At 42.4% G+C, this 12,471-nt stretch overlaps 2 protein-coding genes across 4 annotated transcripts in view; both read right to left on the bottom strand.

Moving 5' to 3' along the window:
* arhgef10 (Rho guanine nucleotide exchange factor (GEF) 10) overlaps positions 1 to 5,437 on the bottom strand; it is a 47,206-nt gene extending 41,769 nt beyond the window's left edge. For both annotated transcript variants that reach the window (XM_070979887.1, XM_070979888.1), the window contains exon 1: positions 5,313 to 5,437. The gene's annotated coding sequence lies outside the window, so the exon portion shown is untranslated. The remainder of the gene's footprint in view (positions 1 to 5,312) is intronic.
* Positions 5,438 to 6,404: 967 nt separating this feature from the next.
* On the bottom strand, positions 6,405 to 10,504 carry LOC139341796 (protein CLN8-like). 2 transcript variants are annotated; one of them, XM_070978472.1, is made up of 3 exons: positions 10,379 to 10,504; positions 9,295 to 9,921; positions 6,405 to 8,677 (listed from the first exon to the last, which is right to left on the bottom strand). In XM_070978472.1, exons 2-3 carry the CDS (start codon positions 9,832 to 9,834, stop codon positions 8,354 to 8,356), a joined length of 864 nt encoding a protein of 287 aa, XP_070834573.1. In that variant the 5' UTR covers positions 9,835 to 9,921; positions 10,379 to 10,504; the 3' UTR covers positions 6,405 to 8,353. The 2 variants fall into 2 exon arrangements, with proteins under 2 accessions (XP_070834573.1, XP_070834572.1); XM_070978471.1 differs by having other exon boundaries at positions 6,411 to 8,677; positions 9,295 to 9,882; positions 10,379 to 10,469.
* Between the last annotated feature and the right edge of the window lie 1,967 nt (positions 10,505 to 12,471).

The raw sequence follows: 12,471 nt of genomic DNA, 5'->3' as shown, positions 1-12,471 counted from the left end.
AGGTAGTTACATAAAACACATGGTTGTAAAGTGACTGGCACATTTTGGAGCGACAACTTGCAGCCTAGCCCTGACAGGAGCCTTGAGTGGTGACTCATCTCTCCCTTCAAATGCATTGTTTGAGGTCTAGGACAGCAGGAAAAGGAAGGGAGGGATGGAAAGAAAAGCATTCAGGTGTGCTCTCTCTCTCTTTTTACATTCTTTTTCCTCTGTAATATGCATTAAGACAACACAGCGGCTCTGTGTTTGACTGCCTTCTTAAGCCCAGAAGCAAAGAAAGCCTTCCTCACTCCAGCTTTAAAACCGCTCTGCAGATCCCTCCACTCCTCCTCTCTCCAGTATTTACTCTGGTTTTCGTTATTTTTACCTGCTTCTTGAAGAGAACTAAATGCACCTTTCCACAAATTACACCCTTCATGGCCTGTGGTGTGGTGTGCACCATATGTACAAGCACCTGGCTCAGCCCAGGGAGATGACCAACTCGACCAAAGCCCTCCCTGCATCTGTAACATCTGTCAGCGACCTCTCTGCACTGCAGCACAGTAAACAGTGTCACATTTACACTGTGCAACCAAAGCAGGCAGGTGAGCAGGTGTAGCTTATAAACCCTTACAGAGAGGACAACAACATAGTCATCATAATTAATTTATAATCGCTCTGCTAATCTGTTCGGTGTGTCATTAAAAGGTATTGCGTTACAGTCTAATCTGTAAGCAATGATCGAGGACAAAGCAGAAGACACCAGGGAAGTATCAACCATACAGTTGATGACAGACTCAGCTAAGCGTGTCATAACATGCTAGGAAGGCAGAGTTGAGCTCTGCAGGCAGGAAAACAGTCATCCGGCTTGCTGGTGTAATGCAGACAATTTGCTCACCTGTGTATTCCTAATAACCCATGTTAAAGCACAGGCAACGGCAAGGATCAAATACATGTTCACAGTATGTATGTACCATACAAATTATATTACAATCTATACGCATGTACCATAAATATTGTTAACATATTCCATAGCGTGGAGGACTAATTGCCACCTATGTTAAGTCATCATGATAATTCTACACCTGTCTCTAGGATGGCACTTTAAAGGTCAACTGCAAAGTTCTTGCAGATTTCTCTATTTCAAAAAGGGAAGATTAACCCTTAATTAACTACATTCATTGGATTTTTTTTCAATCCGACACTGCAAAAACATATATAACAATTTTAGATCAAGGAGGGGCTGAGTGAGCACACATGCTCACCTTTCTACAAATTCATAAAAATGCACAAATTACACAAAAGGAACGATGGAACAGACACAGCTCACATTTCTCAATACCTTTCATTACAGATTTCTTGAAATTTACCTAGTTTACCAACCTGGATTTGAAAAAATTAGAAAAACACTAACAAACACAAACTTTCCTGATCTGCCCCAAACCCCTTACCCATCACTCATGGCTACCAGAGATCAGTCAAAACTGAATTGTGTGTGTTGCTGAGAGCTATTCTCCAATCAAACACCCTGGTTCTGCAAGGGGCTCTGATTGGTCTGTGGGGTTTTCTGGAGCGCACTTAATGACAAGTGGCATTCCACACTCGGGCTGAAAGTCATAAACAAAAGCCTGGAGGAGAGGGTGGTATGGGAGAGAGAGACTTGCAGTCTGCTGTGTGTCTGTCTTCGGCTTTGCAGCTCTTTGACTGAATGTTTTATTGTGCAGTGTGTCCCAATCTTCTCCTTCTGCCAGGATTACAGTAATAAGGCCTCGACCGAAAACAGCACATCCCAGGCCTACAAAGAGTAGATGGACGGGCTTAACAAAGTAGTGGAATTTATTTAAGCATTTGTGGGGAAGTTCAGGGGAGGACAGGACAGCATCCTGCAGCATACTAAAAAGGAAAAAAAGGTACCTCCTTCTAGCCTCTTTCTAGACTCGTCATGATTAAAGTAAAGAGCTGGAAAATAACAGTACTGCTACAAGTGCCTTGTACTGATGGTTTGTGTAGTTTATGTGTCATATAAATTGCTTGTGCTGTAAAACAACTGAGCAAACCAGTGTTTGCAACCCACTGCTTGTGTTTCCTTGAACTGTGTGCAACATGGTGACGAGATGATGGACATCCATTGGTTGTGTGCTGTGCCAGGTAGCATAGCCTGCTCCTGAAGCCTCAAATCAAAAGCTCTGGGGCTCATTCAGGACCAACCTTGCAACCTTCACAGTATCACAGTGTCTGAGCAAACCAGCCTTGACAACACGCCACACTTCACCTCCCACCCTGACCCTGAAATCACAGCTAAGTAAGCCATGCTCCTCATAATGTCATCTTCTCTTGTTTCTGTAGTAGCATCCTCATGCACACTTGAAACTTAAGCCTCCACCTACTCCCCGACTCAGAAACATACCCTCCACAAACTGAACAAACAACAGAGCAGCGGATGAGTCTGGCGTTCCCCATCAGCTACCAGTTATAATTACAGGCTTAATGGGTGTTGATTACAGGGAAAACACTTCAATAATCAGACCCGCAAGTATTGAGTCCTTTCATGTGATGTCAGAGGTGTGATCTATTGGACACGTGAGAGGCAACAAGCTCTGAAGCCATGTTTGCAAAGCCACATTTCAGTATGTAGTATAACCCTTATGATGCATCACACAACACTGCAGGAGCCAGTTAAACACATCCTGAGATCAATACTATCACAGTGGCATTTTAAATGTTAAGACCTTAATGCTTATTTTTTTAAATTGGCTTCAACTTGGAGGCAGATTCTGTTCTCAGTAAAAGAGACAAAGTACTGACAAGGATCTCCTGGCTTGGGACTCACTGTGCAAACTGAAAGACTGGGGCTGTAAAATATTTGAAACCTAATGACTATTTGAAAACACAAGTAACCACAGTCTTGGCTGTCACTCCTAACTGGTCTCCACCCTCTCAGTGAGCCACACCAAAGCTTTCAGAGCCCAACATGTCACCAGAGGAACACTATATAGTGTGTGGTGAGCAGTGGATAAGCAGCTGCTTCAAAGAGCCTCGGTTGACTGGCTGGATTTAAGCTCTGAATTCATTTGAATATGAATGGAGCTACTCTGTGTGATAACAATAAATGACCACAGGAAAACGTGATCGTCAAGGGTGCTGGTCATGGCGCACTTCAAATGTTGCTGACACTTTCTGAAACCAAGACTGCCATCGACCCCTCACTTTACTGTGCAGTCGTCTTCTGTAGCTCTGTTCAAAGAATTCGGTATGAACACAGACATTTGGATGGTGGGAATTAGGCATCTTGGTAATTAAGTGGTTTATGAAGCCCACCATGAACCATATAACTGCAATGTATATGGTTCAGTTCCATCTGAGTCTTTGGTGACATGTCAAATCCCTCTCCACCCCTCCCCCTCATTTCTCACATCTCTCTATATTGTCTGCTGTCAAATATGGGCTAAAATACCATAAAATAATCTTGACAGGGAGTATAGAGTGTATTGTAAGGTGCATACCCAATAATCTCCATTATGCACTAAATCTGACACATGTTCTCAACTACTCAAGTGTGTGTTATGTGAGTGATTTTACATGTCCACCTGCTGGAGAGCATTGGCTTTCCTTTCTCAGCTGTTTCTAAACTATGGTGCTAATCCATATCTTATCTCAGTGGATCCTTGGTGGGGTAGTGGGTGGACAATGAATCCATAATGGCCTTTCTAAAAATGAATGGCATGCTCCTCTGCTCAAGCACTGTGTGCTCTGACACCCCAAGCTTAGTCATGGTAAACAGAAGGCATTTCTATGAGCCGCTCATGGAAAAGTGGAGTTACTGTCTCGTCACAATTGCTTTGGCAATTAGCAAGTCCTAGCATCTCTCCACTGAACTGCATCTGTGTTCACAGACTAGAACAACAGGAGAGGATACTGCAGCTGGCTATACTGAATGTTTTCAAGGCGATGACAAAAGGATTGATAAGATGCTAAAACCCCTAGATCCCTAAGCATCCATGCAACAGATATGGAAAATAGCATTTGCACTGATTGCTGACATGTTTCCCCAAAGCACCAGCAGTTTTGTCCCAAAGGTGTCTGAAAACATTCACTATGAGAGAAAGCAGCTTTGGTTTGATGAAGAAGGACTGTGACTACATCACTTACATGAGTGCTTACATTAGTAAACTGAGCAAAGAAAAAAACCATCTGTGCTGCCTGGACAGCCCTCGCTAGGTGTTACTACAGAGGGGAGAGGTATTAAGCATCTGTATTTGCAGCCAGGCCACCCTGCTTATTTGCTAAACAAATTCCCAGTGGAGATTTCTGTGTACATGCATGTGTGTGTGTGTGTGTCTGTGTGTGTATGTGACCCCCTGAATGTTACATATGACTCACGTACTGACCAAGTGAACTGGACATGCATGAGAGCAGACAATACAAAAGAAGATCAAAGTGCTCAGTGTTAGACTATTTTTGAAGGCTAAACTCAGCATAATGGATTCCTGAAAGCACTGGTCTTTTGCTGTGCAGAAAGACAATTACTAAGAGACACAGTTGAATGAAATCACGGTTTTATTACCTGTTTTCGATGGATCTTCCAGTTGACTGGAGCTGTGCAGGGCTTTCACTGAGGAATGCTATGCATGACTACTTGAATTTGTGGTTGGCTGACTGCTGCAGCTCAGGAGGACATCGCCACTTGTTAACTTGCCACTTGTTAATTTTAGGTGAGTGTTAAAGTCTACAGGGATTCTAACATATACTATGCATGTTTTGTATAATTAAGCAATGGTGACTATCAATCTTCTTTTCAGTCAGTCTTATAAAGGCAAAAGGGTATCTTGCACCTGCAACTGCATCCTTGAAGAGGGACAGCGGGTTCAGAAGACTATGACGCTGTGCTCAACACTGAGACGTCTATCATGTTACATGACAGAGTCTGCGGAAATGCATATGTTAGGATCCTGTTCAGTTGATATGTTCAACAAAAACTCGGAAAGACTTTAGCTGAGATTTTCCTGTAACAGTTCATTTCGGGATAAGGACGCATTAATAAACCTGACTGCGTGGAGAAAAGTAGTGAGTGTCTTTCCTGGAGCAGATAGTTGACAGTGATGGCAGTTAGCTGAGGCGCCACGTTATAGCCATCTCCCAATACACAGCTTTACACAACAAAAATACATTTAAGTCACTATAAAACACAGGAGACACACTTCACACGTCTTTTCATCAAATATTTAGTCTTATGTTACGTACTGCTAACATGAACTTCACTTAGAGTTAGCAAAACAGGTATGTTAGGGACATTTTAAACTTTGCTAGAAACTTAGAAAAAGTCCTCAACTCACCATTTTATGACTTTTTTCCAGAAGAATTTCCTTATTCCTTCGCCGTAACACCACACAAGTGTTAAACGTAATGCATTTCTAACTTCAACACAACTTAAACCACATCAAAACACATCCACTTCTCGCTCAGCGTCCTCCTAACTTCACTCTCTTCGTTGTAAACTGACTCCATCCATGAAAACCCCTTTGCCTCCAATAAGTAGCTGATTGGCCTATGGGTCGACATGAGCAAGCTGGGATTGGCTGTATGGAACGTCAATCAATCTTCCGGCGTCTTCTCCGGTGGGATCGGCTCGGGTCGCAGAGAGGAGTTCCAGACTGCCCACGTGACGTGTGAGGTGGCTCCGCTCGAAACAGCTGTCTGCAGATGATGCGTTCAGGTTTTGTCTAAGTGTGCAGAGAGTCTGGCTTGTAAACAAACCAACATTTTTGCCCTTTTGACTGGAAAATAAGTAGTATTTTCTAGTCTGATTTTAGGAAATGTTTGTTTCCTCTTATCATGCTTTATTGAAACAGCATCCAGAAAGGGGTTAAATAACTGAGGGTAAGGGAAATAACTTCACTGAATTAATGTGATAACATGCAACGAGACATTGATAAGTCTACACTAACTTTTGTTTCTTCTGATTTGTTTTAGAGCAAAAAGAACTCCTTCAGCTCCAGACTGAATGGCAGTTTTAACAAATTCACAGACTTCTCCCCTTCATCCACAGTCCAAACATTTCACTACACTGAAACCTGTATATTTTTTAATTTTGCGATCTCCTATGTAAAAGCCTTTTTTCCTCCAAACTCTGCACACAAACACAAAACCTATCAGTTTTCATATGCAATTTGAAAGGAGACCAGCAATTCATTTGAAATATATTTTTCTGCTTTGGAAAAAGAACCCATTAAAAGTTCTTTTCAAAAATATTTTAATGATACTGAAATTTGGACTGGACATGTCAAACTCTTTGAAGTCATCAAATGGGGGAAAAAAATAGGGAGACATACTAAAGAGATAACTATTCCCATTCTGCCACCTACAGGCAGATGCTCTATTGCACAGCCTTTACAAAGTGGAAGCATGAATTAAGCTTACACAATACTGTATGTGTGAAAACATTTTATTTTAGTCTGAAATATGGTGTATAATTTACAGGGAATCATTCACCCACCCCATAATTTTCTACACTGTCATAACAAATGAAATGCAGTGACAAAACAGTCTGGTATCAGTATTTTTTAGTAATGATATAGCAACACCAGATGTACAGTGAGAGGACAGAGAATAATTTTATTCATAAATAAAGTAATAAAAATACTTTCAAATGTTAGAAATACTTTTTCTTAAGACTTGTGTCGATTCACCCACTGAGGCTGCACCGTGTGCACAAAAGTACAAAACAGTGTATCTTCATCTCAGTCATCCTGACACCTTCTTCATGATGCAGGTGACTTATCTGGGTTCAGCTGATGAGTAAAACACAGCACATTTCGTCTAACATTGGCCAAAGTTTCAGATTTGAGGGGGTTCCGGATTCGACTCAACAAACTTACACAGATAACTCAGTAAACCAGCTTCTTGTGAGAAACAGCAAGCAATAAAATAACATACAAAAGCTTCCTTCCATGTCTTCAACTGTTCAGTAACCACCGCAGTGGACTGAGTTATACTTAACTTTGAGTTGGCCCTCAGGCCAAATTCAGGGTACTAGAAAAAAAATTAACATAGATTAATACTAAAGGTAAAAATACAATGTCTGCAATTCTAGAGCTTATTAACATTATTACACACGAGCAACAGTAGCAATGCTGTTACTGACACCTGGCTGAGCAGTCTAATAAATTGTCTGTGAAAGGATGTGAAACTCTGCAGCAGAGTGACAAGAATGAACACGTATGCCAGATATAGTCCATGACACAGGACATACCAAACACACAGGGCCAATATTTCCAGTACAATGAGGCCATTGTGTGAAAAACACAAAACCAAAATATTATTGAAATATTGGTGTGGCATCAGCAGAAATAACACTCTATATGACTCATATTACCAAAAAAAAATAACCATGAGCAAAATGCTGCTTGGTTATTCTCTTAGCATCAACACTGCTTCAGTTTTCTCCGTGTTCAGACAAAGAAACCTTTGTGTGGTGGACCAGCCTGAGCTGTTGTCCACCAACAAAGAAGATTCTGTGAACAAGGCCTTTTCTTTCATGACCACGGTAAACATTTCCCTCTCTATTTAGAGAAGATTCACAGCCCAAAAACACCAATATGACTTATGAATGGGCAGATCTAATTGTCCACTTAGTGATCTGATAACTCCAATAGCTCACCTATAGAAGCCCATTCTTAAACTTAAACCAATTTTCCTGCCCACACCACCCAATGAGTGCTGAATGATGTTGTCTGTGTCTGTTGTAAAGGCACCAATGGAGCCCTGTCTGACAAAGACTACTGGGTGGTTTTACCACTGGTTTCTCCCTTATGTCATATCAACAAGTTCACATGTTCTGAGACTTCTTCTTCCTGAAAGATCAACTGGACCAAAAGCAGCTGTGAGCAGATGAAAATATTTATAGTGCAATATCTCCTCAAGCAATTCAGTACGTCAAGCTTTAAAACACTGTAGATGTGGGGTGTTCTGCTCATTGTGTTTCTTTTAACTTAATAAAAGAAGTCAAAGGAAATAACTCCATAAACTGACTTTTTCCTGATTTTAAATGTTTGAGTTTGTTGCTCTGAATGGCTCTTGTAAGAGGTGCCGTCTCATGTATTTTTTTTATTGTGAATAAATAATCTGGCAAAGTGGATATTTCACACACGGTGTCCTGAAGGTGACAGAAACGAGCAGGGGCCTGATTCCACTGCCCTACACCACTCCTACATGTTAAAAGTCCTGCTAATCATATGGAAAATTAATACTCCTTCCCAAAAAACAATGCAACAAGATTTACCTTTCAGGGCTTTTTTGAAATGCTAAGTTTACTTTAAAAAAAAAGTCAGAACAGAATAAATCTTAAAAACACCTGCCTTACTATCATCATCACCCCTCAGCTGGCGTGGGGTTTGATAACCTCCGACTGACCCTGCGTGGCGCCGTTTGTGGGTGCCGGCTTGTTGCCAAAGTTCCAGTCCACCGGATTGAGCAGCTGCATGGTTTTCTTGTGTGTCCAGATGGGGTTGATGATAAGCGTGAGCAGAGCGAGGCCACTGAAGAACAGCACGCGCTGGGGCAAGGCCACGTGGGTGCTGAGCTCTCCCCAGTGGCCAAAGCTCACCCACCACATGTAGTAGGTGAGCACCATGCGACAGTGGAACATGTGGATCATCACCCACTGGTTGGCTCTCCAAAACAGGGTGCGTGCCCAGCCAGCCTGTCAGGGAGGAAGACGGAGAGAGAAAATGATGCTAAGGATTGGAGACAAACTTCTTGCTTTTTATTTTAAGCAGCATCACATGTAATTTATGGGTAGCCGAGTCAAACCTGTGAGCAGGAGGAACAGAGAAAGTGTGGGTGCTGGCTCAATCTTTTTTCATAGAACTTTTACTAAGTATGCAAACAACCTGTTGACAATCACAAAGTGCACAAGACCAATGAGGAACTAGAACCTGGTGACACTTCCAGTAATTTGACTGTCAAGAATCTGTAAGAAAAAGATAATCAACCAGCAGCATCAGGTGCAACTCAGCGTGCTTGAACTCTGCACACATCAAACAATAATCTGTTACTGGAAGCACTGTTCCAATGTGATGAAGGAAAGAAACTAGAGCTGCAACAATCATCAATTCATCGTTTAGTCAACTATGAAATTACTCTAACACGACATCTGAGGACGTCATCTGGGGCTTTGGGATACACTGACTGAAAATAATGGACAGATTAATTGAGAATGAAAACAATCGCTAGTCGCAGCCCTGAAAGAAACCATGTGTCAGACATGTAAAGAGCAGAGTGATGACAGGTAGTGAACACAAGGACACTATGAAGTACCTTCAGCAACATCCAGGATATACAGGTGAATGGTGTGCTCATCTCCAGCAGCAGCGTCACCATCGGCAGGAAGTGGCCCAGGGAATCCCACACCACTGCCCCTGCATATCCGGACAGGGCGAAGAAATGGTGCGTTGCCAGCGGAAGGTCAAATGACCGAAATACCACATTGGAGGCGTGAAGTGCCACGTTTTCAAACACAAAGAAACCTGTGGCTGTGAGGACATTGAACCACGACCAGTCCTCTTGTCCCCTCACTCTGTCTCTGGTTAACACCGAGTCCTCTGTCAGGGCCCGCAGGCCGGCCACAGCGCTCTGGATGCCAAACACCGCCCGAGTCGCTGCAAGGTTCCAGAAAACCTTCTCCTTAGCCAGCAGGGAGTTGTAGGTGTGGGACAGAGCCACAGACAGGAGGTGGGACAGGAGGAACACTGCTGCATAGAAGGCAAAGCCCAGGCCAATCAGCTGGAGGCGGTAGTCCCATGAGAAGTACTCTGCACTGGGCTGAGGAAGAGGGCTGCTCGGCTGCTCTGGATTCATCGTGTTTAAGAGAGGTCAGGCCGAGGAGACGCTCAGCTGCAGGTGGGACTGTAAACAGGAGGTGGCAGAACATAATGTGTGGACCACCTACAAGAGCCGCCGAAGGAAAGCCAGACAGCACATCATCCACTAAACACACATGAAAAACATCACTATGGCTGCAGACAAACGACAGGTGTACCCAGGCTCCACTAAGGCGCACGTTCAACTCTGGAAATGTTCAACTTAGAAACGACTTTTTTCAACTTGTGCCGCTCTACTGGTCCTTGAGTCTGGACCTCAAACAGTGATGAGCGAACGTTTCCTCACGTAAATCGGCAAAAACAACAAATGAAAAGTATCGTTTTATCCATTTAGGCCAAACTTTCCAATTTCCAAAATCATGACGAGTCACTCGAGTTTACAGTCGCTGTGTTGTAAAGTTAGCAAAAAAACAACCGCGGAGACAAACAGCAGGGCCGACAAACAAGCTAGCAAAAGACGGAGAAGTGTAAAACAGCGAGTTTTACTCCCACAGACGAGCTAAAATCTCTGTCATACATACCGAACAGACATGGCTCCTCCGAACACTGTGTCCCGGCACCGAAAACGCTCGATACGACAGGAAAATTCACATCATACGACTTCAATTTGGTCATATGACTTCCAAACAGGAAGTTACGCCCACTTTAAACTTCCGGTTAGCCCATTGGTCAGCTGCGCTTGGGTAGCCCCCCCATCCTATTGGTTACTTCCTAGATTCTTAGTTGAGTACATAAAATGTGGTTTGGCTTCATTCTGTAAAAAATCCTTCATTCTGTAATAAATCCATACATTACATAGATACAAAAATACACATCATACACAAAATTGTCGGAAATATGTGACACTGCATATTTGATGTTTGATATACAGCATGTTTGGGAGAATTATTTAAGCAGATACAGATCAAATAAAGTAAACATTTTGCAGAGACAAGCTACTCGTGCGTGTTTGCACATTATGCATATGAAAGAGCAAATAATTATAGAGCATATGCAAACATTCACAAGTACACATATTAGCGGTCCAACAAAAAATGTCCTTACCAAAGTGAAAACCAAACCTACGGCCTTGTAGGCTGAAATGTCACTAATACCATAGACAGAAGCATTGCTGACACTAATATGTTTCCTCTTGATACTGCCTCCTGATATAATACCAGGAGCGAAGCAGCTCATAGAAAATGTGTTGGAAAAGTTTCAGCCACAAGAGGTCCGGAGTGTGCAGTGTTAAAGTGGCGGTACAATCTCAATAACAGGTACCCTGTGGGGTTTTTGATCACTGGAGGAACTATGGAGACTTGGTTCCTGTTTCGATTGTGTCTGCTGCTCTCATAGCACGTGCTTGAGAACGCATATGTATATGCGTAAGCATGTGAGAGACACGATGCACATGCCTGCAGATACTTTCATAGGATGCATAGCCTACTGATGTGGCGTTAACACAGTGTCGATCCTCCATGCCAATAATTCTTGCACTATATCCTAAGCAGTCATAGTTAAGATGAGGTCAAATGGAGTCTGTGGTATCTAACATGCTGCTGCCTCCTCCTCCTCCTCCCTTCCCGAGGTTGTTAGCGAGATGGACAGAGGAGGAAAAGGAACAGATCAAACTAGTTTAGTAAAAACAAACAGTCAAGTCATTTGGGTTGAGGGAGGTTGTGGAGGTCACTCTGCCAACAGAAACACTGAGACTATTCACAAGTCAGTCATATTTTCTTGGAGGAAAAAAGTCCATCCACATGAACAGCCTTATTGTTAAATGATCTCCTCTAAAATGCCTCCTGGGATTCATTAGAAAGTGATTATGCTCAAGGATTGCTCCAGACAAACTCTCCTGTGTGCTGAGGGTGGACGACTTGCTGCCACCTGCCCTCCACAGCGCTGTCCAGAGGTGGATGGCTGGAGGCTAGAGCTCCTCTCTGGCCGAGCAAGACTCACCTGTTGGTTGGGTTGTCAACAAATATTCTGATAAGACAAAACGGATCTTACTCTTTAACGAAAAGGTTTATCTCTGTATGGACCCTTTCCCTAATGTTGTCAGACAGAGTTTTTGGTTGAAGAAAATAACTTGCTTCCTTTAAAACACTTATTATTATTAAACTTTTGGATTTTTTTTTTTTTTAAAAAACAACAACTATTGGACAGTATGTCATATTACAAATGAAATTTCTTTGAATTGTAAATGGGGACAAATATGATGAGGTATTACAAGGGTTAGCATCATACATCAGTAACACACAATCAGTTAATGCAACAGCATTGAACCGAGACTTTAGATACATTTTGTTATCATCAATGCAGCAACCATCAAAGCCAAGGCAGCCCTGTGACAAACCAGCGATTATTATCATGTTATTAATTGCCTATTGATTGTTGCACTGAAAAGCTATGACGGTGTTAGCTTTGCGAAATGTATGATTGTACAATATGCAGTCCTTTGTTTACCCCAAACATGTTACTTCAAAAAAGGCATCTGTCAGTTTGTTGTTTATTCTGCGCCGTAATTTTAATCAGTATTCAGTTATTTAGACAAAATTTCAGTTATTTACACTGAATGCATGGTTTGAAGCTTTCCACCTCTGAGCAGTCACTGGCCAAGTGGAGACCTGGAATA

Source organism: Chaetodon trifascialis, chromosome 14 (genome assembly GCF_039877785.1).
Source record: "Chaetodon trifascialis isolate fChaTrf1 chromosome 14, fChaTrf1.hap1, whole genome shotgun sequence".
In the NCBI taxonomy this organism is placed as follows: Eukaryota; Metazoa; Chordata; class Actinopteri; order Chaetodontiformes; family Chaetodontidae; genus Chaetodon; species Chaetodon trifascialis.
The sequence above is the reverse complement of the archived record's forward strand: the minus strand, read 5'-3'. Positions and strand labels throughout refer to the sequence as shown.

What these genes read in the sequence shown, in the direction of transcription:
- LOC139341796 (XM_070978472.1), bottom strand. Translation starts at nt 9,834, where the DNA reads ATGAATCCAGAGCAGCCGAGCAGCCCTCTTCCTCAGCCCAGTGCAGAG. An exon ending in TATCCTGGATGTTGCTGAAG is followed by an intron (nt 8,678 to 9,294) that starts GTACTTCATAGT and finishes CCTCCCTGACAG; the next exon opens with GCTGGCTGGGCACGCACCCT.